The sequence below is a fragment of the Vulpes vulpes genome, chromosome 5 (genome assembly GCF_048418805.1).
Source record: "Vulpes vulpes isolate BD-2025 chromosome 5, VulVul3, whole genome shotgun sequence".
In the NCBI taxonomy this organism is placed as follows: domain Eukaryota; kingdom Metazoa; phylum Chordata; class Mammalia; order Carnivora; family Canidae; genus Vulpes; species Vulpes vulpes.
The window spans coordinates 63,777,495-63,804,799 of NC_132784.1; the positions used below are offsets into that span (position 1 = coordinate 63,777,495).

The 27,305-nt window shown below is 52.8% G+C and overlaps 1 protein-coding gene across 2 annotated transcripts; it reads left to right on the top strand.

The window, feature by feature from the left end:
- On the top strand, nucleotides 1–11,719 carry RPS6KA4 (ribosomal protein S6 kinase A4). Of its 2 annotated transcripts, XM_072758315.1 has the most exons (17): nucleotides 1–175; nucleotides 269–340; nucleotides 1,027–1,245; nucleotides 1,338–1,453; nucleotides 2,016–2,123; nucleotides 2,349–2,429; nucleotides 2,518–2,621; nucleotides 2,722–2,872; nucleotides 5,771–5,935; nucleotides 8,042–8,173; nucleotides 8,353–8,486; nucleotides 8,567–8,660; nucleotides 9,264–9,437; nucleotides 9,518–9,712; nucleotides 10,060–10,219; nucleotides 10,433–10,596; nucleotides 10,838–11,719. In XM_072758315.1, exons 1-17 carry the CDS (start codon nucleotides 121–123, stop codon nucleotides 11,030–11,032), a joined length of 2,319 nt encoding a protein of 772 aa, XP_072614416.1. In that variant the 5' UTR covers nucleotides 1–120; the 3' UTR covers nucleotides 11,033–11,719. The 2 variants fall into 2 exon arrangements, with proteins under 2 accessions (XP_072614416.1, XP_072614415.1); XM_072758314.1 differs by lacking the exon at nucleotides 2,349–2,429 and having other exon boundaries at nucleotides 2–175.
- Nucleotides 11,720–27,305: the final 15,586 nt, after the last annotated feature.

The window sequence follows — 27,305 nt, forward strand, 5'->3', positions numbered from 1 at the left end:
GCGCCGGCGCCCGCCTCGGCCCCGGAGGCGGCACCAGGAAGCGCCCGCCCCGGCCGGAGCCGCCATGTAACCGGCGCCGCCCGGAGCAGAGCGGCGGGGGACCCGGGCGACCCGCACGCCATGGGGGACGAGGACGAGGACGAGGGCTGCGCTGTGGAGCTGCGGATCACCGAAGGTGGGGTGGGGTGGCCCCGGGGCGCGGGGCCGGGTGGGCCGCCGGCGGGGAGGGGCATCGCCGGCCGCGCTCATTCGCCTCCGGTGCCCACAGCCAACCTGACCGGGAACGAGGAGAAGGTGAGCGTCGAGAACTTCGAGCTGCTCAAGGTGCTGGGCACGGGAGGTGAGGACTCCGCACCCCCACAGGGCAGGTGTTCGCGGCCTGGTGCCCCGGGCCTGGCGGTGGCGCACCCGCCTGGGCCTGGGCCAGGCCTCCAGCAATGCCCCCCACCCTTTCCCGGCTCAGCCCGCCTTGGCTGCCCCGCCCTGCCCTGCCAGGGTTTGCATGCCCACTCCCAGGGACATGCCTACTCGCGCTGCTCCACATTGACTTTGCTCCTCCCCGAAAGGTCCTCCGGGATTTGCCAACACCCTCCAGGGCTTGCAGCCCTCCCAAGTGATTTGCACACCTCCTCCCCCGTGCATATGGGAGTCTGGTCTCCTGCTTTGCTCACTCGCAGCTTTGCACACTCCCCGGCCTGGGTTTGCACATCCTTCCCCTGTCCACTTTGCACCCCCCCGCATGTGTCTGATTGCCCCAGGTTTGCCCGTGATCTGCCCCTACCTTGCACTGCAGGCCTCCTGGAGTTGCATACCTTCCAGCCTGGTTTGCAGATCTCCTCCTTGGTTTTGTTGGCCCTCCTGGGCTGTGTGCTTTTCCTTAGAATGTTCTGTCAGCTTTTTGCACACTTGCCTCTCACTCCAGCTCTTTACCCCAATTTGTACACTCTCTGGGTTGGCATCACCCCCACCAGTCTGCACCATCCTTCTGCTCACAGTCTCCCCTCCGCTCACTCACTGCTCCCACAGCCTACGGGAAGGTGTTCCTGGTGCGAAAAGCAGTCGGGCATGATGCAGGGAAGCTATATGCCATGAAGGTGCTGCGCAAGGCAGCGCTGGTACAGCGTGCCAAGACGCAGGAGCACACGCGCACCGAGCGCTCCGTGCTAGAACTGGTGCGCCAGGCCCCCTTCCTGGTTACGCTGCATTACGCCTTCCAGACCGATGCCAAGCTGCACCTCATCCTGGGTAAGGGTGGGCCCCTGCCGACCTTGGGGGCCACGGAGGCGGGTGGGGCTGCTCCATCAGGGTTGCTGCCCAACCTCTGTTCCACCCCCCAGACTATGTGAACGGAGGCGAGATGTTCACCCACCTCTACCAGCGCCAGCACTTCAAAGAGGCTGAAGTGCGCGTGTATGGGGGTGAGATTGTGCTGGCCCTGGAACACCTGCACAAGGTGGGTGAGGACCTGGCCACCCGGCTGTTGCCAGGGGAACTGGGTCCGGGCCTTGTAAGGAGATTCCAAACACAGCAGCCTTGAGCTGCACTCTCTCAGGCTTCCTGGGGGACTGGTGGTCCTGGTGGGGACTGGAGCCACTTCCCCAGGGGGCCTCTGGGAAGGAAGGCTTTAGTGCTGCCTGGGGAGGGATCTCTTCCCCTGGTACCTCCTCAAAGGGACTTTCCTCTGACAGGGAACTCGGGGCTACCTCCTGGGGCCATGCTCACAGAACTTCCTCAAACGGAGACCTCATGCCTTGGCTCCAAAGCCTTCTTAAAATGGGGCTCTTCACATAGGTTTTCCTCCCTCTGGGGCCTTGGGGCCCGTTCCCATGGTGTCCTCCTTCCTTGCTTTTACATCTTCAATGGCTTTTCCCATCCTGGTCCCTGTGCCCACTCCTGTACTGGAGACCCCACCTGTAGGGGGCTCCCCTTATCCTGAGTGGGGTCTTGGTGCCTGGTCACCATAGCAGGTAGGGGCGTTGGGGAGGAAGGCTCAGTGCTCCTTTTGCTCTTGCCAGCTGGGTATCATTTATCGAGATCTGAAGCTGGAGAATGTGCTGCTTGACTCCGAGGGCCACATCGTACTCACAGACTTTGGGCTTAGCAAGGAGTTCCTGACGGAAGAGGTGAGCGAAGGGCAGTCTCTCTGCCTACTGCACCCCCATTCAAGCCTTCACCTTCCTGTCCTCCTGCTCCATGCCAGGCTCTGCATTTCTTGCGGGGCAGAGGTAAACAGGTCTAGGTCCTGCCTTCAGGAGATTCCCTGTGTTCCAACCCTCACGAGTCCAGCGAGTCCTACTCCGAGCCTTGGGGACTGCTGGGTGTCCAAATGGGTCCTCTTGCCCTCCCAGAAAGAACGAACCTTCTCCTTCTGTGGCACTATCGAGTACATGGCCCCCGAAATTATCCGCAGCAAGTCGGGGCATGGCAAGGTGGGTTAGCAGGGGAGTGGGTGGGGATTGAGGGTGGGGTGAGGCAGGTGTGGCCACGGGACCTCACTCCCTGGCTCTACCCCATCAGGCTGTGGACTGGTGGAGTCTGGGCATCCTTCTCTTTGAGCTGCTGACGGGGGCCTCGCCCTTCACCCTGGAGGGCGAGAGGAACACGCAGGCAGAGGTCTCCCGGTGAGCGGGGCTGGACAAGGATGGGGGCAGGGAGAGTGAGGGGCCTGGGCAGGGTTGGGGAGGGGGCTCGCTGCCCCTGACGCCCCCCCAATCCTCCCAGACGGATCCTGAAGTGCTCCCCTCCCTTCCCCCCCCGGATCGGGCCCGTGGCACAGGACCTGCTGCAGCGGCTACTTTGCAAGGACCCCAAGAAGCGACTGGGTGCAGGGCCCCAGGGGGCACAGGAAGTCAAGAACCACCCCTTCTTCCAGGTAAGACTCTTGACTCTTCCCCCACGTGTCTCTGCACACCCCCAGAGTGGGCTGCTGCCCTGGGTTGAGGGACACTGGAGGGATGGTCTGAGACCCACTGATTTCAACTGCTTTAGAAAAACCACCAGATAGCCAGTTTTTCTCCGTCTCTCGTGAAACTTGGTAGATGTGATCCTGGGGGAAAGAATTTTCCCAGGTTCATTGGCTGGCAGGGGCTTGAGGATGGCTTCCTCAGTCCCCTCACTGGGCAGGTTCAGAGAAGGGGCGTGACCTCTCCAGACTGTACAGGAAATAGTGTAGAGCTGGAGACAGATTGCAGGTCAGTCCCCTGTTGGCTCACACCAGTACTAAAAGTCACACTTGCCACTCTCAGCACCCACCCAGGCATTTTGTTCCTTGTCCTCAGTACAGTCTTTGTGCCTGTGATTCAGATGGACAGTTGGTCAGTCACTGGGGTTTTCTTCACCTGTGAAGAGCACGCACAGGTTAGAGTGCAGTGCAGCGTGAATTCTGCTTCTTAGTGAGACCTCACTGGCTTGGGTGCTGTGCATGGCCAGCATTGTTGCCAGCAGGATCCTGTAATGGTGAACACCTGCTGTGTGTTGGCTCTTTGCTTGCATCATTTCATGTAACCTTTAGAACCATTTTGATGATTGCTGTCTTTCCACATGGGGAAACTGAAGTTCAGGGAGGTTAAGGAATTTGCCCAAGGTCAGCCAGCCAGGAAGTGATGGAGCTCAGATCCACACCCAGGTCTGGCTGATTTGAAGCCCATGTCCTTAACTCGTGTGTTGCATTTACCTGTGGGCATTCGATTTGCCAGTTGTCTGGCATCGTAACAAAAGTGCTCATTTATGGGCACTTACCGTGGGCTGGGCACCTGGTTACCCTTGCTGTGAATGCCATCTCCTATCTTCTCACTGAGTGCCTGCCCGGAAGGTCCCTCGGAGATGCTTTCTGGGACAGGAATCTCAGTCTTCATAGTGAAGTTGTCCTTCTGTGGGGGAAGTGGCCGAGCAGTGTCAGTTTCTTGAAGTGAATTCCCTGAGCCACTCTGAGCACATGCCAGGCCCGGGGTACTGGGAATGGCTTGACCAACAGTAATACCGGAAGAGGCCCTAAGGTCTTCAGGGCCTGATACTCACAAGAAGTGTTCCCTGCAGTCCCCCTTCTCTCAAGACAGCCTCTTTGGTGATAGTAGTGCAGAGGTCCTGGTGCCAGATCCTGGGCCTTCAAGCCCAGATCAGGCCTCTTGGCTGCAAGTGACAAGAAGTCCAACTCAAAATGGTGATATCCCTGGAATAAGTTTGGCTGCTAAGAATAGAGGTCGGAGTGAACAGTGGCTTAAAGATAGAGGTTTATGTATGTATGTATGTATTTTCTGACATAGTAGGCTTGGCAGGCCAGGGCTGCTGTGGTGTTTTCATGAATACAAGCCCCTTTCTTCTTCTTCTTCTTTTTTTAAAGATTTTTTTATTTATTCATGAGGGACACACAGAGAGAGACAGAGACATAGGCAGAGGGAGAAGCAGGCTCCATGCAGGGATCCCAATGCAGGACTTGATCCCAAGATCTGGGATCATACCCTGAGCTGAAGGCAGATGCTCAACCACTGAGCCACCCAGGAGTCTCTGGTCCCAGGGTTACCTTGTGATCCAAAATGGCTGCTGAAGTGCTTGCCATTTAGGCTGTCATCTGGGCAGAAATCAGGAGCAAAAAGGAGGGGAAGGGCAAACTGGGCACATGCCAGCTGTTCACCCTCCTCCTTTTTAAAAAATATTTTTATTTATTCATGAGAGAGAGAGAGAGAGGGAGAGAGAGGCAGACACACAGGCAGAGGGAGAAGAAAATTGCTGTCTCTGGCAGTTCTTTCTTTTTTTTTAAAAAGATTTATTTATTTATTTATTTATTTATTTATTTATTTATTTATTTATGACAGAGACAGAGAGAGAGGCAGAGACACAGGCAGAGGGAGAAGCAGGCTCCATTCAGGGAGCCCAACGTGGGATTTGATCCCGGGTCTCCAGGATTAAGCCCTGGGCCGAAGGCAGGTGCTAAACCACTGAGCCACCCAGGGATCCCCTCTTTCTTTTTTTTTTTTTAAGATTTTATTTATTTATTCATGAGAGACATAGAGAGAGGCAGAGACCCAGGCAGAGAGAGAAGTAGGCTCCATTGCAGGGAGCCGATGTGGGACTCGATCCTGGGTCTCCAGGATCACGCCCTGGGGTGAAGGTGGCGCTAAACTGCTGAGCTACCCGGGCTGCCCTGTTCACCCTCCTCTTGAGGTTCTTTCTCTGGATTCTCATAATTTTTGCTTGCAGGTCATCATGGGTCACACTGAAGTGCAAGGAAGTTTGTAAAATAATGGTTTTTAATTGCATACATTGCTTTCTGTAATAACATCGGGGCTATGGTACTAAGGAAGATGGGGAGTATGGAAGTTGGGGAGGCCACAAACAGGTTCTGCCACCATAGATGAAACATAAAAAAGCACGTTTTAGCTCCTGTAAGTGAAAAGTCCAAGGAAAAGTGGTCTGACCTCAGGCAAGACTGCATCCAGGTGCTGGATTTATGTTATTAAGAATTTCTTTCTTTGTCTCTTGGCTTTTCTGCAGGAGGTCCCTAGTGGTTCCAGGCCCATGCCCTCTCAGATTTAAGTCCAGTTGGAGGAAGAGATTTGTTTTGCATGTCAGTGCTATCAAAAGTGTGGTAGAAATAAGGATTCTCTTATCAGAGGGAGAAAAACACAAGCTGGGAAGGCAGGAAAATAGCTTTCCACTCAAATGCCATATAGACCCTTGCCTCACTGAGGAGCTGCCCAGTGAATGTGGCCTGAGCAGATGGGGGTTTTCATTTCCTACATTTCACTCCCAGTCTCTGATTCCATCTCTCCAGGGTCTGGATTGGGCCGCTCTGGCTGCCAGGAAAATTCCAGCCCCATTCCGACCACAGATCCGCTCGGAGCTGGATGTAGGCAACTTTGCAGAGGAATTTACTCGGCTGGAGCCTGTATACTCACCCCCTGGCAGCCCCCCGCCTGGGGACCCCCGCATCTTCCAGGTGAGTGAGAGCTCACAGAACCACAGGTGCCATGGAGACAGGATACTGCTGCCAGCCTTGGCCCAGGCTGACTCAGCAGGACTGACGTCTCCCCCAGGCCCTGTCCACTGGTGGGTACCTGGAGTTGTCTGGTGTACCGACTGCCATGGCAGGCTATGTCTTTGAATTTCATAGTTTATCTTTAAATTTCATGTTAATTTCTCTTCCACTCCATATATCTTTATTGTTATATAAAGATATTTTTGTAACTATTCAGTTGCTTCAGTGGACAACTAGAAAGAGATGCCATGTTTATACTGTGGTTTTGTATGTCCCTTGACAAACCATTTCACATTTGTGGAAGCACAGGCCCCCTGCACTCAGTTTTAGAAGCTTAGGCCTGTTGCACAAGGCCAGATTCCTTTCCTTGGCATTCAAGGCTCTGTACAATGTGGTCCTTGCTCAGTGCCCCAGCTTCAGTGCTCACCATCATCCCACTTGGTGCTCTAGCACCTACAAACTGCTCAGAGGTTCCCAAACACACGTCCGTGCCTTTGCACGTGCAATTCCCTCCACCTGGAGTACCTTCCCCACAGTTGCCCACCTGGCACGCTCCCCCTCACCTTTCAAGCCTCTTTGTGCAACGCTGCTCCTCTGTGAATTCTTTCCCATTGCCCTGGTTCTGGGTTGCCCTTTCCTTGTGCACCAGTCCCCTGTAGATAGCACTTCCTTCTAAGCACTTTTGTCCGGTTGTACCCTAACTGCGTTACTGAGACTGGTCTGGAAACTCCCAGAAAGTAGGGACTGTGTTTAATTTCTCTGTCCCTTTGCCCAGTATGGGGACCTGGCCTGTAGGATGTGGCCCATAAATATGAAATAAGAACAGGCCAATATCAAATGTAGATGGGTCCATTCTCTCTGAGGCTCTCCCAATGATGGCTGTGCTGGAACAACCCTCTACCCATTATCTCGCAGTTCTTTTTTTTTTTTTTAAAGATTTGTTTATTTGCAGTGGGGGGGTAGGAGCAGAGGCAGAAGGAGAGAGAGTCTCAAGCAGACTCCACGCTGAGTGCAGAGACTAATGGGGTGCTTGATCCTATGACCCTGAGATTGTGGCCTGCGCCAAAACCAAAAAGTCTAATGCTTTACTGACTATGCCACCCAGGTACCCCCATTGTCTTGCAGCTCTGAAAAAGTTCTTTCTTGTGAATCAGTGGTTACTGTCATTCATTCATTTACTTTTTATTTAATTATTTTTTAAAAAAGATTTATTTTTAGAGAGACAGAGAGTGCAGGAGCCTAGGGGTGCATGGGGAGAGGGAGAGGGAGAGAGAATCTCCAGCAGACTCCCCACTGAGTGTGGAGCCTGCTGCGGGTCTTAATCCCACCACCCCAAGATCATGACCTGAACTGAAACCAAGAGTTGGACTCCCAACTGACTGAGTCACCCAGGCACCCCTCATTCATTCATTTAATGATTCAACAATATGTACTGAGTGCCTGTGGTGTGCCATTGATCTGGCCCTAGATCCTGGGGCCGGATCAATGAACCCGAATCCAAGCGTGGATTCTTCATTCTTATGCAGTGGGTGCTATGTTTTTAGGAGAAAACAACTTGTTAAACTTGCCCTTAGAAATCCCTTGAATCGCCCCATTGTATTTCCTCAGTGCCCCCCCTCCCCCTTGCAGAGGAGACCAATGTTTGGTTTGAGATGAAGGCATAAAGACCTTTTGTATTCAGTGGGTGGATTTGAATTCTCATAAGCTAAGTGTGTGTGATGCCAGGCTGTGGCCCTTTCATGCATTGAATCCATCATTTTCTGGGTCACTACGTTGTGCTAGATGATGCCCTTGGCACTCGGGGTAGGGGGCAGTTTACTGTGATGAGAACTGTAGAGGCACAGACTGGTGGGGAAACATGAACCCAAGTGATCATAGAACAAGGTAGAATGAAATGTCCACATACTTGTGTGCACCAGGATACCAAAGCTACATCCTCCGCCACCCACTAAGTCCAGGGTCTTCCCTCTGGTCCCTGCTCCTGACTGGTCCGGGCCTTCAGGGGCTCCATATGCAACTCCAGTCCCTATGCCCATAAGCTCCTGACACTGCTCCTCCACTCCATAGGGGTACTCCTTCGTGGCGCCCTCTATCCTGTTTGATCATAACAACGCGGTGATGATGACGGATGTGCTGGAAGCGTCTGGCACTGGAGACCGGCCAGGCCGCGCAGCGGTGGCCAGGAGTGCCATGATGCAGGTGGGTTGGGCCAGGGTGGGAAGTTGATTGTGGGCGTCCTGGGCTCGGGTATTACAGACCTGGCTTCACCAGGCGCCCATAGTGTGACCTCCGTGAGGTTTGGAGCCTCTCTGAGGCGGCGCTCGGCATGGCCGCAAGGTTCCCAGGTAGGATCCCTGATGTGTCCCCTTCGCCTCCAGGACTCGCCCTTCTTCCAGCAGTACGAACTGGACCTGCGGGAGCCCGCGCTGGGCCAGGGCAGCTTCTCCGTGTGTCGCCGCTGCCGCCAGCGCCAGAGCGGCCAGGAGTTCGCGGTCAAGATCCTCAGCCGCAGGTGGGCGGGGCCTTTCAAATCTGGGAGGAAGGGGGGAGGGGCCCGAGGGCGGCCCGGCTGACCCCCCTGTCTCCCCCCAGGCTGGAGGCGAACACGCAGCGAGAAGTGGCCGCCCTACGGCTTTGCCAGTCGCACCCCAACGTGGTGAAGTTGCATGATGTGCATCACGACCAGGTGACGCTTTCTAGGGCTGGGGCACAACGCGGGGACTCAGAAGGCTGGCCCCCCCCCCCCCCCCCCCCCCCCCCCCCCCCCCCCCCCGGCCAGGGGTGGGGGGTGTGGCGGGTGGGGAGGCTGGCCGGAGGTGGGTCTCGGGCTCCGTGGGCGGGGCCTGAGGGGGGGCTGGAGCCCTAGGGGGTGTGGTGGGCGGGGAGGCGGGCAGGAGGATAGGGCTAGGGTAGCGTGGGCGGGGCCTGAGGACTGGGTAGGTAGGGGCGCTAGGGGTGTGGCAGGCGGGGAGGTGGGATTTGAGCGGGAGAGTCGGAAGGCGGAGCCGAGGATGGCCAAGGTAACAGAATTTGAGGAAGGCGTGGAGGGGGCCAGGATTTAAGGTAGCAGAGGGGCGGAGGCCCAGAAGGCCGTGCAGGTAGAACCTGCCGTGGGGCCTACGGGTGGTTTTTGGGGGTGGTCTTGAGTTCCGGGCTCAATAGCGGTAGGGACTGGGACTCGGGGCGTGACCTGGCCAGTGGGTGGAGCCCGGCCGGGTCGATAGGTCACGACCAGGTCCCGACGGACCGTGGTCCAGGTGGTGACCTAGGCCCACCGCTCCGCCCGCAGTTGCACACGTATCTGGTTCTGGAGCTGCTGCGGGGCGGGGAGCTGCTGGAGCACATCCGCAAGAAGCGGCACTTCAGCGAGTCCGAAGCGAGCCAGATCCTGCGCAGCCTCGTGTCGGCCGTGAGCTTCATGCACGAGGAGGCGGGCGTGGTGCATCGCGACCTCAAGCCCGAGGTGGGCGCGGGGCTTGGGCAGCGGGGGAGGGCTGAGGCACAGAGGGCGGGTCTCTGACTGCCTCCCCGCTGCCCTCACAGAACATTCTGTACGCCGACGACACGCCTGGAGCCCCCGTGAAGATCATCGACTTTGGGTTCGCGCGGCTGCGCCCGCAGAGCCCCGCGGGGCCCATGCAGACGCCCTGCTTCACGCTGCAGTACGCAGCTCCCGAGCTGTTGGCGCAGCAGGGCTACGACGAATCCTGCGACCTCTGGAGCCTCGGCGTCATTCTGGTATGAGACGGGGTCCTCTGGAGGATTGGGGTGCCTCCAGCGTGGGGTTAGAGGGCTTCCTGGTGCTGGCCAGCAGGGACGCCCCCGAGGTAGAGGACAGAGATCATCTTCCTGGGGGTGGCAGGATTCTGAGAATGGGTTTAGAAGTCGTCCTAATATAGAGGCACAGTTGCTCAGATGCCCGGGTCAGGGCACCCGAGTATTAGGGCTTGGAAGTCAGGGTTCACCATCACGCATGGGCCTGGTGGAGAGGGTGAATGGTTCTGTGGGTGGGCTCAGTCAGGCTCTTGGACTCTCTTGCTTGGCCCTACAGCCTGGACCCGTCTCTCTTTTCCTTACCTCTGCAGTACATGATGCTGTCGGGGCAGGTCCCCTTCCAGGGAGCCTCAGGCCAGGGCGGGCAGAGCCAGGCGGCAGAGATAATGTGCAAGATCCGTGAGGGCCGCTTCTCCCTTGATGGGGAAGCCTGGCAAGGCGTGTCTGAGGAGGCTAAGGAGCTGGTCCGAGGTGCGAAGCAGGGGTGGTGGGGGGGTGAGGGGTGTCACAGATCATGGCTGGGGGGGGCGGCCATGGGGTCATGATGAGGCACGGATCGCCAGTGGGTTAGATGTTTGGTCTCGGAACTGATAGGGGAGGAGAGTGGGGCCATCGCGATCTCTCCGGGGCGCACGCAGCCTCCGCACGCGGCCCCTTCTCAACCCTTCCCTGTCCTGCCTCCAGGGCTCCTGACGGTGGACCCGGCCAAGAGGCTGAAACTTGAGGGGCTGCGAGGCAGCTCATGGCTGCAGGACGGCAGCGCGCGTTCCTCGCCCCCACTCCGCACCCCCGACGTGCTGGAGTCCTCCGGGCCGGCTGTGCGCTCCGGGCTCAACGCTACCTTCATGGTGAGGGGCGGGGCCTGCGGGAGGCAGGGGTGGGGCGGGGGCTGGAGGGGTGGGGCCTCCGGGGCCACGCCCCCAGCCCAGAAAGGTGAGGTGAACCGAGTCCTGGCCCCTGGTGGATAGGCACCCTGAGCCTTGGGGAGGTCCCGTCGGCCTTGACCTAGTGGGGTGGGGCCAAGGCTAGGTTCTGGAAGTCGAGGCCCGGCCGGTGGTGGGGGGACCCTCACCTCCTCCTTTCTGCCAGGCCTTCAACCGGGGCAAGCGCGAGGGCTTCTTCCTGAAGAGCGTGGAGAATGCGCCCCTGGCCAAGCGCCGGAAACAGAAGCTGCGGAGCGCCGCCACCTCCCGCCGCGTCTCCCCCGCGCCCTCCGCCCAGGGCAGGGCCCCCGCCGCCAAGGGAGCCCCTAGACGAGCGAACGGCCCCCTGCCGCCCTCCTAGCCCCCCGCCACAGTGACCCCTCCTTCCCCCATAGGGGCTGTGACCTGGGAGCCTCCGGTATCGGCTCCGCCCCATCCCCAGGGATTGCCCTTCCCTCCCCCTCCCCCACCCCACTCTCAGACAGAGCAGAAGTATTTTTATAAGCAGAGAATTTTTTATGTCTTACCAGATAGAGTTAGAGATGCAGGGAGGAAGGGGCCTCTGCCAAGACAGTGCTTCATCTGGCCCAAGGCACTCCCCCAGGGGCTGCTCCAGCCAGGAAGGGAAGGGCTCCTTCTCCCATTTCTTCGCACTGAGTTGCCACTGGGAGAAACTGGGACCTCTCCCCTACTCTCCCCTGAGGCCCTGCCCTTGGGAGGGGGCGCCCCTCTCGCTGTCACTTTATGGACTGTCTGTGCAATTATGTCCACCAAAGACCTGTGTTGAGGGGTTCAGGGAGAGGCCCTGGGGGACCCCTGAAGCATCTCTGCCTCACTTTATGTCACCTGCTTCTTCCCTGTTGGGGCTAAGGAAGGAGGGAGGCGACCCTTTAAAGGGGAGGTCCCTTCCCTTCCTCCCCCCAGCCTCCCTTGGCATAGCTACCCCTGGCTGGGGGCAGGGCCTCAAGGGTCTGGGCTGGGCATCCACGGTCACTGCCTCAGCCCAAAGGCTGTGCCTTTGACTTTAAAATAAAAGTCCATCCAGTGCTGTGTGTGGCATCTGTGTGTCGGGGGGTGCAGAGGTCTTGTGGCAAAACAAATTTCCAGCCAAGAGGGCTTAGGGCCTCTGAGAAGAGGGACAGGACAGACCCTTATGGTCTGGGTAGGACCATACCCTTTGTCCTTGACTTTTGTCCCCAGCACCCAGCAGCAGGAGGGCCCACCAACCATCTTGGTTGTGTACTTGGACAACTCTGCCAAGTATCCTTTGGGATTCTCTTGATTATAAGCAATAGAAAACCTAACCTGAACTTACTTCAGCAGAGTGGGATTTTTAGGCTCTTACATGGTGCGGGGTAGACTCAGGCAAGGCCTGATCTGGACACAAACCTATGATCAGGACACAGCTTCTCAGTCTGACCTTTTTTTTTTTTAAGTTTTTTTTTTTTTTTTTTTTAAGATTTTATTTATTTGTTCACGAGAGACACACAGAGAGAGAGATAGAGGCAGAGACACAGGCAGAGGAAGAAGCAGGCTCCATGCAGGGAGCCTGACACGGGACTCGATCCCAGGTCTCCAGGATCACACCCTGGGCTGAAGGTGGTGCTAAACCACTGAGCCACCAGGGCCACCCTTAAGGTTTTATTTATTCATGAGAGACACAGAGAGAGAGAGAGAGAAAGAGAGGCAGAGACACAGGCAGAGGGAAAGGCAGGCTCCCTATGGGGAGCCTGGTGCAGGACTCGATCCCAGGATCCTGGGGTCACGACCTGAGCTGAAGGTAGATGCTTAACCACTGAGCCACCCAGGTGCCCCTCGATTTGAGCTTTTTATTCTGTTTTTCTTGGTGTTGCAGTCTGGAGGATTTTCCTTTTGGCTCCAGGATGGCTGCTGGGTGCTCCAGCGGCTACAGACTGAAATAGGGTGATAAAGAGTCTTTGTTTTAGCATTCCCTAGGGGAATCCCAAGATGTTGGATCCACTTAGGTCATGTGTCCTCAATGCACCAGTCACTGTGGCCAGGGATGCAGGGTGCTGCTCCCTTTAGGTCCAGTTCATGGATTCCCCTCCGGCAACTCGCTGGGTGAGGAGGAGCAGGAGGAGGGGTAGGCCCTTAGAGAGAGGTCAGTTGGATAGAGCTTGGTGCCTGTCTGTGAACAAATGAGTGAGGGGAGCAGCCCATATTCATGGCCCTCACAGCCATCTCACCCTTTCCAGGGGAGTGGGAGACACCCTGCTGTGTGATCCCTGCTAGGTGGCTGTGGCCCAGCATCTTTGTGGGCACCCCAGGTCAGAGCTATTTTTTTTTTTAAAGATTTTATTTATTCATGAGAGACACAGAGAGAGAGAGAGAGAGAGAGACAGAGACACAGGCAGAGGGAGAAGCAGGCTCCATGCAGGGAGCCTGATGCAGGACTCGATCCTGGGACTCCAGGATCATGCCCTGAGCCAAAGGCAGACACTCAACTGCTCAGCCACCCTGGCATTGAGCTATTTGTATAGTGCAGAGAAGTCTACCCCAGGATTGCCTAGACATTACCACTCTAGGTGTCTCTGGGCCTTCTCTTCCCATATTATCCTGTAGGGTCATCTCCTGGTGGGCCTTCCCATCCCATTCTGAGGGGAAGGTTTGCCCCTTGGCAAACATGACCCTAGAGATACTGAGGTCAGGGCAAAGGCGGGCAGGCCCCCAGGGGCAGGTGGGGTGCCATGGGTGTGGATTAAGGGCCGTTGGGTGGTGTTGGTCATTGGGTGGGACATCCAACTGTGTCCCATCCTGAGGGTCTGAGAGAGGAGAGAAATGCCTAGGAGAAGGTCCCCAGGAGAAGAGGAGATGGGGAAAGCATCTGGAATTATGAGTCCTCTGTTACTGACTGTGGCATGAACAGCTCACACAACAGCCCCAGGCTTCTCTATTTTTTTTTTTTAAGATTTAATTTATTTATTCATGAGAGACACGGAGAGAGAGAGAGAGAGAGAGAGAGAGAGAGAGAGAGGGAGAAGCAGGCTCCATGCAGGGAGCCCAACGTGGTGAGAGAGAAAGAGAGAGAGAGAGAGAGAGAGAGAGAGGGAGAGGGAGAAGCAGGCTCCATGCAGGGAGCCCAACGTGGTCTTCGATCCTGGGTCTCCAGGATCACACCCTGGGTGGAAGGCAGGCGCTAAACTGCTGAGCCACCCAGGGATCCCCCTATTTTTTAAAAAGGGGGTTGGGATCCCTGGGTGGCGCAGCGGTTTGGCGCCTGCCTTTGGCCCAGGGCGCGATCCTGGAGACCCGGGATCGAATCCCACGTCGGGCTCTCGGTGCATGGAGCCTGCTTCTCCCTCTGCCTGTGTCTCTGCCTCTCTCTCTCTCTCTCTGTGTGGCTGTCATAAATAAATAAAAAAAAAAAATAAAAAGGGGGTCACACAACTGTTAAGATGAACTTGCAAGGGCACCTGGTTGGCTCAGTGGTTGGTGTCTGCCTTTGGCTTGGGTTGTGATCCTAGGATCCTGGGATCGAGTCCTGCATCGGGCTCCTGGCAGGGAGACTGCTTCTCCCTCTGCCTGTGTCTTTGCCTCTCTCTCTCTCTGTGTTTCTCATGAGTAAATAAATAAAATCTTAAAAAAAAAAAAGATGAACTTGCAAATGAACAGATGTGACATTGTGGTCATTCAGTCGTGAAGTGTTTACTGAGATTGACTGAGGCCTTCCGATGCACTGGGACAGGTCCTGAGCACTGCACGTGGGTTATCTCCCTGACTCCTCACAACTAGTTTATGAGAAAAGCATCAATTTAGTTTCAGAGATGAGAAAGATGAACCTCAGTGATGGTCAGCACCTGCTCAAGGTCACTCAGCTAGAAGTGCATTTGATCCCGATGGTCCCATTCCAGAATTCCTTCAACCCCAGGAGTTCCACTGTAAAGAAGGGCTTTAATTTTACCTCAATGCTGGATGTTGCAATTTGTCGAAAACTTTGTTTTTCTTATAAATGATGCTGAAACAAACAAACACATTTGTACACAAATCTGGGCATTTAAAAATAGTTTTCTTGAGATATAATTCATATAATGTATTATTCCTCCATTTCAGAGTACACAATTCAGTGATTTTTTTTAGTATATTCAGAGTCGTGCAGCCATGACCGCTAATTTTAGAACACTTCTCACCTCCCTAGGAAACTCTACCCATTGGCAGTCATGCCCCATTGCCCCTCAAGTCTCCAGCCCGAGGCGACCACTCATCTGAGTCCTGTCTCAATAGGTTTGCCGGCAGACTTTGATATACATTTTGAAATATACTTTCAAATAACCCTTCATAAGTGTCGTACTGGCATATAGTCTTGGAATTAGGACATGAAAATGTCCCCTTTCATTATACTCCCTGAACTTTATCATTTAAAAACCTTTGCTAATTTGCTGGATAAAGGTCTCTACAGTCTCCTTACCCTTTTATCCTATGGTAACTCACCCTAAGAAAGAGACCTTCTTGGCCTCATTTTGTGGGTGAAGGAATTGAAGCTCAGAGGATGGGCTTAGAGGGGAGGCCGGTTGGGGGTGGAGAGGGTTGGGGCTCAGACGAATGAGCCAGTCTTGATCTGAATCCTGTCTCTACCTTGTGTGCTTAGGATGCCTGACCACTCATCGAGGGAGACAGCTGTGACTTGGGTGGTAGGTTGGGCAGGTGTGAACCAGCAGAATGGGAAGGGAGAGGGTGGCCACAGGCCAGAGGCAAGTAATCAGAATCCGCTGCCTGGGAGTCTGCTTTGGCCTCTGACCAGGCCAGCCTTATGAGTATATGGAATCAGGAGAACAGAGGGGGCTCATCCTTCTACATTGGATCTATCCCACTCTTTTTTCTTTTTAAATTTAAAGATTGTATTTATTTATTTAAAGATCTTATTCATTTATTCATGAGAGATACAGAGAGAGAGGCAGAGATACAGGCAGAGGGAGAAGCAGGCTCCATGCAGGGAGCCCGATGTGGGACTCGATCCCAGGACTCCGGGATCACGCTCTGGGCTGAAGGCAGGCACTAAACAGCTGAACCACCCAGGCATCCCAGATTTTATTTATTTATTTGATGGAGAGAGAGCACAAGCTGGGGGAGTGGCAGACAGAGGGAGAGGGAGAAGCAGATTCCTTGCTGAGCAAGGAGCGTGACTTGGAGCTTGATCCCAGAATCCCAGGATCATGACCTGAGCTGAAGGCAGACACCGCCTGCCGTCCCCCCACCCAGGATCCCACTTATAAGATGGCCTTAGAGAGGGGTGCCCGGGTGGTGCAGTTGGAAGGGCACCTGACTAGTGGTTTTAGCTCAGGTCATGATCTCAGGGTTGTGAGATCAAGCCTTGCATTGGGCTCCACGCTCAACTCCAAGTCTGCCTGAGATTTTCTCCCCTTTCCCTCTGCCCCTCCTGTTTCCACTTGTGCTCCCCCCCTCTCAAATAAATAAATCTTAAAAAAAAAAGTGGCCTCAAAGAGCAGGCTGGGGCTCCTGGCTCTGTTAATACACCGAAGTCCCTCAGACAGCCTGACAGTCCCATAAACATTCACCTCCCTACAAGTCACTGTTAACTAACTACTGTTGAAAGTGAAGTCGGGGTGCCAGTTTTTTGTCTGTGTCCTGTGCAAGGACTGGTTGACTCTAGGCAAGTTGCCCCTCCCTAACGTTCCCTGGGGCTCTCAATAAGAATGTTCCACAGTAATGGAGCAGGGATTGCAAACTGGCTACCTGTCCCTGGACTATAGAGACTTTTTTTGGGGGGGAGGGGGCAGCATGCATTCTAAAATGAGAAAATGTATATGAAAGTCTGGATCGTTGACTTTTAGTGAAAAACTGGCAGCCCTAGGGTCGGCTTTCTGTATGGTCTGATCAGCTGATGCAGAATCATGTTGCTGCAATAGAGAGGGCCTCTGCTTTCTGGTTTGTCACAGTCCCCACCACTCCCTATTGCTCATACCAGTTCTGTCCCTCATTTATCTCCTTGGCCTTTTTGGGTTTGCAACTCTGGTATAACTAGTTTCCCTCTACATTCACTGCTGTGCAAAAATGGGGTTTGTGAAAGGCAAAGAGACTCCTTAAGTCTTTGTTTATTTTTAAATTTAGTTTATATATATATTTTAAGATTTTGTTTATTTATTCATGAGAGAGAGAGAGAGAGAGAGAGAGAGAGGCAGAGACACAGGCAGAGAGAGAAGCAGGCTCCAGGATCACGCTCTGGGCTGAAGGCAGCGCTAAGCTGCTGAGCCACCCAGGCTGCCCTAGTTTATATTTTTCAAAAGACATAAGCTCATGATTCAAAATTCAAAGGATACAGTAGAGAACACAGTGAAGGGGCACCTGGGTGGCTCAGTGGTTAAGGGTCTGCCTTTGGCTCAGGTCGTGATCCTGGAGTCCTGGGATCGAGTCCCACATTGGGCTACCTGCAGGGAGCCTGCTTCTTCCTCTGCCTGTGTCTCTGCCTCTCTGTGTCTCTCATGAATAAATAAATAAAATCTTAAAAAAAAAAAAAAGTGAAAACAATTTCCTTCCAGTTCTTTTTTTTTTTTTTTAAAGATTTTATTTATTTATTCATGAGAGAGACAGAGAGAGAGACAAGACAGAGGGAGTAGCAGGCTCCACGCAGGGAGCCTGATGTGGGACCGATCCCGGGTTTCCAGGATCAGGCCCCAGGCCGAAGTCAGCGCCAAACTGCTGAGCCACCCGGGCTTCCCCCCTTCCAGTTCTTATGTACTCTTCCGTGGGCATATTTCATATTTAGTCAAACTAATATATATATATATATATATATATATATATATATATATATATATATACATGATCAAGGAAAGTTCACCTTCATTGAATGTTAATTTTAGAAAAAAATCAGGAAATACAAAAAGGCAAAAATGAAAGACTATTGATGGCAGTACTCATAGATAATCTTGTTAGTTAACATTTTGATTCATTCACACCCAGATTTTTCTTTATATTTTTTATTTTTATTTATTTTTATTTTTTTTAAAGATTTATTTATTTATGATAGAGAGAGAGAGGCAGAGACACAGGCAGAGGGAGAAGCAGGCTCCATGCTGGGAGCCCGACGTGGGACTCTATCCCGGGACTCCAGGATCGCGCCCTGGGCCAAAGGCAGGCGCTAAATCGCTGAGCCACCCAGAGATCCCCTATTTTTATTTTTTAAAGATTTTATTTTTAAGTAATCTCCACACCCAACATGGGGCTCGAATCCATGACATCAAGATCAAGGGTTGCAGGCTCCACAGACTGAGCTTGCCAGCCGCCCCTACATTTTTCTTTATTGATAGAGATTTTCAATGGATATACCATCAAAATGTAAATAAGTTATTATAACCTGTTTTAATTTATTTATTTATTTATTTATTTATTTATTTATTAAATTTAGGATAGTCATACAGAGAGAGAGAGAGGCAGAGACACACAGGCAGAGGGAGAAGCAGGGTCCATGCACCGGGAGCCCGACATGGGATTCGATCCCGGGTCTCCAGGATCGTGCCCTGAGCCAAAGGCAGGCGCCAAACCTCTGCACCACCCAGGGATCCCTTATAACCTGTTTTAAATAGATTTTACTACCTATGCCAATAATTACATTAAAAAATTGGAGGGGGAGGTGCCTGGCTAGTTCAGTTGGTGAAGCATGTGACTCTTGATCTATGGGTTGTGAGTTCAAGCTCCACCTTGGGTCTGGAGATTAAAAATAAAATCTTAAAAACAATTTGGGGGTATATTATGATTTATTTAGATTGTTCTCTATTGTTGGCTACTTGGGCTGTTTTCAATTTCTTACTATTTTAAACAGTGCTGCAATGAACATCCTTGTGCCTACATTCTAGCTCACCTGTCCAAATATTTCCTTAGGATACGTTTCCTAGAGGTGAATTAATGTGTTAAAGGATGTGCTCATGCATGCACATTTTGAAGGCTTTCAGTATATATGATCATACTGCCCTTCAGAAAGATCCTATTATTTTATATGACTTGCAGCATGGGCAAGATCCAAAGATACGCTGTCTCCTTGAAAATGAAACGATGCATCTCAGTAGCCCTGTGTGCCACGCCCGGCTGTCCACATTTATGCTGGCAGAGGTCCTGGAGGTTGCCAAGGGGGCTCCTCCTTCCCCTGCCTGGAGTCTGGCTGGGCTGTGATGGTGAGGGGCATGTGGCCCATGAGCAGGGTGATGGGAAGCCCCTTCCCCTCTCTCTTCCATGCCAGTCCGTGTGGAAAATGTGGAGGGTGGGCCCCATGGAGTCCCAGGGAGGTGGCATGCAGTGAGGGCAGGTGAAGTGCTGGTGGGAACACCTGAGAACCAAGTGGCCTTGTGGTTGTGACAATTCACTGGGGCCCAGGTCTGCTTTGCTTCTCGAGTGAAGTGGGGATAGAGCAGTACCCACCTGGGACAACTGGAGGGTGTCCAGCAGGGCAGTGACAAGGTGCTCAGCACACCCTGAGCTTTTCACAGATGAAACTTAAATTGAAAAAAAAAAAAAAAGAGAGAGAGAGAGAGAGACTGAGAGAGAGAACCCAGGGAAAATCAGTATTGGTTCAGGCATGCGATAGGCACTCATGTCCAGGCAAGACATCAGGAATGTTCTGCTCATCTTCGAGCGATTCATAACTCCCTGCCTGGCAGCCTGCAGGGACCCCCTCTGGCTGTGCCTAAGCTGACGATATTGTCACCTCCAGGTGGTGTGAGGCCCAGATGGCCACCCCTCCCCTGCTGCTTCCCCCACTGAGGTGGGAGTCATCTATCCAATTTCCTCACTCGATGTGGTGTCAGCAACTTGAGAACAAACCAACCAGCTGAGAGTGGGTGGAGGTGGGAATACACCCTCATGCGTGTGAGCACACGAATGTGTGAACATGTGGGCATGTGTGTGAGTACAGGAGAGTGTGAGTGTGTGAGAGCACACGGGAGTGTGAGGGTAAAGTGTGAGGATGTGTGAGAGTATATGAGTGTGTAAGTGTGAGTGTGAGGATGTGTATGTCCCAAGCTTGTGGATGTGTGTAAGTGTGTCAGCAGAGACATTTGAGTGTGTATGTATTGTGTGTCATGAATGTGTGAGTGTGCAGGTGTGTGAGTTTGTGTGTGTGAGCAAAGTATGCGTGTTGTGAGTGTGAGTACATGTGAGTGAGAGCATGCATCTTTGGATGTGTGTGTGCGTGTGCTCATGTGGGCGCTCTCACTGGACACTCTGAGGGAGGCACAGAGCCCCGGGTAAAAGCTCTGCAGCAAGTACTTTATTCTTTTTTTTTAATATTTATTTATTTATTTATTTATGATAGACATAGAGAGAGAGAGAGAGAGAGAGAGAGAGACAGAGGCAGAGAAGGAGGGAGAAGCAGGCTCCATGCAAGAAGCCCGACGCGGGACTCGATCCCGGGACTCCAGGATCGCGCCCTGGGCCAAAGGCAGGCGCCAAACCGTTGAGACACCCAGGGATCCCCAGTACTTTATTCTTTGTTTATTCCTCCTGGCTGCGCCTTACTCCCCATGGGGATTTGTGGGATTCAGATGGGACCAGGCAGGATGGACTCTGGGCCTGGGTGGGACCAGGCAGGCTGCAGGTGAGCTAGAAGGTGGAGTGGGGCTCTGAGCTCAGCCCCTGGGAGCCTCCCTGCTGGAGAACAAAGCCCTCTCCACCAAGTCTTAGCTGGGTCACTGACAGCAAATTACTGAGCTTCTCTGTGCCTCAGTAACCTCATCCGCAAAATGGGGAGAATTATACTCCCTACCTCACGGGGTTGTTGGGAGGGATAGACAGAGTAAAACATGCAGAGCCCTTGGAACATGTGCCAGGTGTCACTAAATACTGGTGACACAGCAGAGTGGCAGTTGAAGAAGAGGTGACAAAGGGTGGAAGGGTCCCTGGGACTGAGGCAGGATGTCCAAGCCATCTTAACGGGTAACCCCGCTGGCTCACACATGACAACGTGTGCTTGCCCCGGAGCACTGGTCTTGCACCACATCTTCACGCTTCCCTGCTTGCAAGGGTGTGTGGAGTCCAGACAGCAACTCCTTTCAGATTTCTGAAAACCTCAAAGGCAAAAGAACTTCCCAGCAAGGAGCTCCCAGCAAAAGCAAGGAGACTGACTTCCATTAGGCACACCTCCCAGCAGCCCTGCATTTGGCAGCTGCCCTGCCAGTGAGGGGGAAGATGGGTGGGTGGCCTGCTGGTCGGTGTGGGTTTGCTGCTGGAGGTGTGCACACAGCAGCCACCAGGCTGGGGCCTCTGGGGCCCTCTGCCTCTTGCCTACTCCCTTCTTGGACCCTTCCCTTTGACCCTTCCTGGGGTCCAGGAAGTCAGTGATGCTTGAGTAAGACTGTGGGACACCTGAAACTCCTGGCCATGTGGTGGCTAGGGGTGCTGTGTCCTCAGAGATGAGGCATGGGTGGCTTCCTGAGCCCTCTGTATCCAGCTGAATCCGAATTTCTGGGTAGAATTCAGAATCTGCCTTTGTGGCAAACTTCCCTGATGCATGTTCAGCGTTTAGGGCCACGGATCTCATCAACTTCCTGAACTTTCCTGATGGGGAGGCTGATGCACACAGCAGGGAAGGGACTTACCCACAGTCACAGGGCTGTAGACAGAAAGGCAGGGCCAGGTCTCCTGGTGTTCCCAGCGGAGTCTTCCTCCTCACTGGGCCATGCTTTCTGTAACATGGGATTTTCCATAGGGACACAGGTCCAATTTCACAGCAGATTTCAGAAACCAGCATTTTCTGCCAGAAATTCAGGCCATTGCCACTTTACTGGAAGAAGGGTAGTCTTTGGAGTAGGGGATGTTTGCTGTGCTCCCTCCCCCACACCCAGATGCTGTGTCCATTCCTTTCCTGCCCGGTAGGGGCCCACAGGTGCCTGTCAGGGCCCGCTTGCCAACAGATGTCTCTTCAGATCTCTCACAAGGTCGACTGCTGGGAAGATGCTGGACACAGGAGTGAGAGAAGCTGCCTCTGAGCCTGGGGCACCCAGGTGGGCACTGACGGTCAGGCTGGGCGGGCACATCCCCTCCCTGAGGTGGTCACAGGCACCAGGCCGACTGCAGCTCAGAGCTCTTTGTGGGGCCTCCTTTGTCTGCTTCTCCCCTGGCTGAGGCTTGCAGGCTCACAGCGGAGAGCTCTCGTGTGAGGGAGCCAGATCCAGAGCAGGTGTCTTTAGTTGCCTATGAAAAGAGGAAAGACTTTCTGGAGATTTCCTTCAACAGCAACAAGAACAATAATGATGTTGAACCCATTTCTCCAGTCTCATGCGTGGGGCCCTATGTGAAGCACTGTTGTCACCAGACCAAACTAGTAATTGCTAGTGTTACTGGGACTTTGTCCCATGCCAGGAGCCAGGCACTGGGCCACGCACGGTCTATGGGTGATTTCATTTCACGACAAGGTTCTACATTATTATCCATTATGGTTCCATTTTATGGATGAGGAAAATGAGGCTCAGAAATATCAATTGCCCAAGGTTACACAATGGCATTGGGGAATGCCAGCCCTGGAACCCACATATCTTCACTCTAGACTCTGGGCTCTTTTTTTTTTTTTTTTTTAAGATTTTAATTTATTTCTTCATAAGAGACACAGAGAGAGGCAGAGACACCAGCAGAGGGAGAAGCAGGCTCCCTGTGGGGAGCCCGAGGTGGGACTCAATCCCAGGACCCCAGGATCATGACTGGAGACAAAGGCAGACACTCAACCACTGAGCCACCCAGGCGTCCCTAGACCCTGGGCTCTTCATCACAATGTTATCTCCTACCTTTAGGACATTTCTCCCTAGTTGATGTGTGTTCTTTGCTTTCTTCTGCTGTAAGCTTTCTTTACACGGAGGGTCTAGGGCTTGCCACAACTTGCAGAGCCTAAAGCACCATAAATGCTGGCTCTGGGCTTTCTTAATGGGAGGCAGACAGGCCAGCAGCCTTTTTTGACATAAATCCTCTCCAGAAGAAAAAAAAGTCCTGTCCATCATCACGTGGTGTTGTGGTATCCCTCCTCTTAGCTCCGCTCTCCGTTCTGTTTTTTTTTTTTTTTTTTTAAGATTTTATTCATTTATTCACAAGAGACACAGATAGAGAGAGGGAGGCAGAGGCAGAGACACAGGCAGAGGGAGAAGCAGGCTCCATGCAGGGAGCCTGACAGGGGACCCGATCCCGATCTTGGGACTCCAGGATCAAGCCCTGGGCCGCGAAGGCAGGCACTAAACCGCTGAGCCACCCAGGGATCCCCAGCTGCTATTTTAAATACCACGTAGCAGTGGAATAGGATAGGGGACTTGTTAAGGGAAATACCCCAAAACAGTATTGTATCGCAGGTATAGAACGGGCTGAGAATACCTGACACTCTGTCTCTTTTTTTTTTCCCTGCCATAATCATCGTTAAGGCACTTGTATCATTCTCATCTGAATCCCCCAAGCCCACCCTGAAGAAACCAGGTGAGGAGTCTGTTTAAGGCTGTGTTCCCTTACTTTCTTCAGCTCTCAAGAAAGGGTGCCCAAGCCTGTATTTGCTTACCCCGTAGCCACACTCCTGCCTTCCTTGGACAACAGCAACAGAAGGCCCGTGGTGCTGGCAGTGTCAACGGGCATTTTATGATACCACATTCATTAGCTTTCAGAGAGAGGGTGACAATATGTAAGTGGAAGTTATTGGGTGGGGTTTTGGGAAAGCTCTTCAAAGGAGGCTTACTCAGCAAGGAGGCATGTCCTTTTACCCTTGCGCCTTTCTACTCTGCTGCCTGGAATGTGGTTGTGATGTCTGGAGCTGAAGTAACTATCTTGGGATCATGAGGTGACTTCAACGATGGAAATTTCATGTTAATGATGGCAGAGAGCAAGATAGAGGAGCCTGGGTCATTGATGGCTGTGGAGCAGCTCTATTTTTTTTCTTTTTTAAAGATTTTTTACTAATTTATTCCTAGAGACAGAGAGAGAGAGAGAGAGAGAGAAGAGGCAGAGGGAGAAGCAGGCTTCATGCAGGGAGCCCAATATGGGACTCGATCCTGGGTCTCCAGGATCACACCCCGGGCTGCAGGCAGTGCTAAACCACTGCGCCACCGGGGCTGCCCTAGAGCTGCTCTATTAATCCTGGACTTGGAGACACCTGGGTGGCTCAATGGTTGAGCATCTGTCTTCAGCTCAGGGAGTGATCCCTGGGTCCTGGGATCGAGTCTTGCATTGGGCTCCCTCGGAGGGGCCTGCTTCTCCCTCTGCCTGTGTCTCTGCCTTTTTCTCGGTGTGTCTTTCATGAATAAATCAATAAAATCTTTGAAAAAAAATCCCAGACTTGACTTCTCTTTACACAAGAGAAAAACTTAACCTCCATTTTATTTTAACCATTGTGATTTGGGTTCTGTGTTACTTGTAGTCAGGTGCAATTCTTAACTGATGGCAAAGGCTTTGAACACAACTCATGCCTCCTTCCCACCTCTGTTCATGAGTAAAGAGGAGTTGGATCCTGGTATGGATCCCCAGGATGTGTCTGGGGATCCATACTGGGAGGCAGAGCCTGCTGTTTGCAGGCCTGGTGTTGGCCTGGTCCTCTTTGCAGGAACTGACATGCATGATGGTTTCATCTCTTAGGACTGGAGGACGAGAATGGAAGTGTTGGTGCAGAGGTGCCCAGGGAGAGGAAAGGAAGGCAGGAATGTGGAGAGGAGAGAGCCTTCGGGCTAAGACTTGTGAGTTGTTTCTGTGAGGAGTGGTGAGCCTCAGGCTGTGTCCCTTTGGGGCCTGGGTGACACAGGACAGCACAACTATCGTGTAGGCACAGAGCCTTGCACTTCTGCTCCAAACCCAGCCTGATCCTGACTGTAGGATTGGCATCCTGGGAACACCAGGGATGGCCCTCGGCCTTCATGGCTGGGGTTGGATGGGTGTGTGGGGGTGGGGAGCTGGGGGGTGGGGGTGGGGATGGGGGGCTGCTTACCTGGAGGGTGGGCCAGCAGAAGCAGGGGTTGGAAATAAGACAAGGCTGGGGTTGGAAGACAGGTTTGGGCTTGTACCGGAGTATGTGTGAAATACCCCAGGGTGTGCTGAGGTGGGCTGAGGCCCTGGGGGTGGGCCGCTGGGCACTGAGAAGCTTGGTAATTTAGCCGTGGATGTGGGGAGACCTCAAATGTGGCCCCAGGAAACTGAGAAGGTTATCCAGGGAATTGGAATCTGATGAATTTAATTAACATCATCAATCTTGCCAGCTCCCAGCACTGTAACCTTCTCCCGATTTGGTGGAGACTCACCCCTTCACAAACCTGCTTTCAGCAACTGCTCCATAAACAATCTTGAAGTTCACCATCTTCTTTGTTATCCTGGGGTTCACCCCAAATTTTCTGTCTGTTCAGTATTTGCTTATTGAATTAGCAATTCAGCCAGATGGATTTAAAGGCATATACGACTTTTTTTTAAAACAAAGACTTCTACCTCTGTCGAAACAGCTCTGTGTGCAACCATCTGCCCAAAGATTTTGTTCTCAGAAACATCCCTTTGCCAGAGAGAGAGAGAGAGAGAGAGAGAAGAAAAAGAAACATCACTTTGCCAGTTGATACCCATAATAAAGATCTGAACCGTAGCAAGGATCAGAAGCATAACGGCCAACACCTCTGCAGATTGTAAACCAGAGCTTCACAGAATTGGGTGGAGAGAGATTTTTAACTTTCATTTTCCAAATGGGGAATCAGATGTAAGGTCTTATTTGTGATGATGTGGACAGTAATCGGAGGATTTAGGGTCTTTTTATGTTGTAAAAACCACCTTCCCAACTATTAGTATAGAAGAAAGATGGACTCACTTATTAACCAAATATTTTATTTTATTATTTTTGAAAGATTTTATTTATTTGCTCATGAGAGACACACATACACACAGAGAGGCAGAGACACAGGCAGAGGGAGAAGCCGGCTCCATGCAGGGAGCCTGAGGTGGGACTTGATCTCGGGACTCCAGAATCATGCCCTGGGCCGAAGTCAGACACTTAACCGTTGAGCCACCCAGGCGTCCCGCCAAAATATTTGTTTAAATAGAATAAAAGTGCTAGCTGATATGCAGCTATCAGCACTGAGCCTGGCCCGGAACCAAGTGCCTTTCCTGTATGATTTCACTTAATAAGCATCATTTAGCATCCTTTCCTTCCACTTACACCTTCTTACAAATGCTGAATTTTCTTTCTTTCTTTCTTTCTTTCTTTCTTTCTTTCTTTCTTTCTTTCTTTCATTTTATTTATTTATTCATGAGAGACACACAGAGAGAAGCAGAGACACAGGCAGAGGGAGAAGCAGGCTCCCTGCAGGAAGCCCGATGTGGGACTTGATCCCGGCACTATGGGATCATGACTTGAGCTGAAGGCAGATGCTCAACTGCTGAGCCATCCAGGCATCCCACAAATGCTGGATTTTCTTTTCTTTCTTTCTTTCTTTCTTTCTTTCTTTCTTTCTTTCTTTCTTTCTTCTTTCTTTCTTTGACATATTTATTTATTTGAGAGAGAGAGAGAGAGAGAGAGCTCAAGTGGGGGCAGGGGCAGAGGGAGAGGGAGAAGCAGACTCTGTGCTGAGCAGGGATCCTGACCCGGGGCTCGATCCCAGGACCTCGAGATCATGACCCAAGCCAAAGGCTGACAGTTAAGTGACAGTTTGAGCCCCCAAACACCAGATTTTCCTGTAGGTATCCACTGTGTTCCTCTCCAGCCCAAGCACATTCTAGCACACCTTGGCCAAAGTCACTGCAATGTGTGGGATACACACTCCTTTGTTTCTACTTGGCCCCCCTGTTGTCTATAGCCAGCGGTGTTACATCAATTAACAAAAAAGCCCTGTGTGGGCGGGGGCGTGCAGCTGGCAGGGGGAGCCGGTTCAATGAGGGCAGAATTTCCAAGGAGGAAAGCTGTGGGTCGGATTCGGGGACCAGCTGGTCAGAGGCCGAGACAGAGATAGAGAGCTCCTGCAGGCAGCTGGTGGCCTGAGCCATTGTGCCTCAGGCGGGAGGAGCAGGTCTGGGGAAAGGTGCTGGGATGTTGGAGGGGGCTGAGGTTCTTCATTTTCTAGCCTTCAGCAGGTGCTGAGGGATGGCCTTCCTGTGGCCTGCAGGGGGCAGGGCAAGGGTGGAAGGGTGGCCTTCCTCAGGAGGAGAAGGGAGCTTGGTGGGTGACCGTGGACCTTAGGTTCCGAGCCTTGCAGCAAGGGAGTAAGGGAGTAAGGGAGATGGACCCGTGGGGAGGAGGCAGAGGCCCAGTCACTTCACAATGCAGCTCTGAGTTTTGTTTTTTTTCTAAAGATTTTATTTTATTATTTATTCATGAGAGACACAGAGAGAGGCAGAGACACAGGCAGAGGGAGAAGCAGGCTCCATGCAGGGAGCCTGATGTGGGACTTGATCCCGGAACTCCAGGATCACGCCCTGGGCCGAAGGCAGGCGCTAAACCACTGAGGCACCCAGGGATCCCCTGCAGCTCTGAGTTTTGATCGGAGGCCTCAGAAATGTCCCTGCTGAGAGCCCAGGTTGCAGGGAACAGGTTAGCTCCCTGTGGCTCCCAGTAGAAGGTGGGAACTCAGAGTCCTCAACTGGAGAGTTGTAGGGAACTGCCCTCAATGAGCATTTTGTGAACTGTGTTCCTTAGAGCTTAAGGTATTTCTAAGACATAATAGATGCTTTGTAAAAAG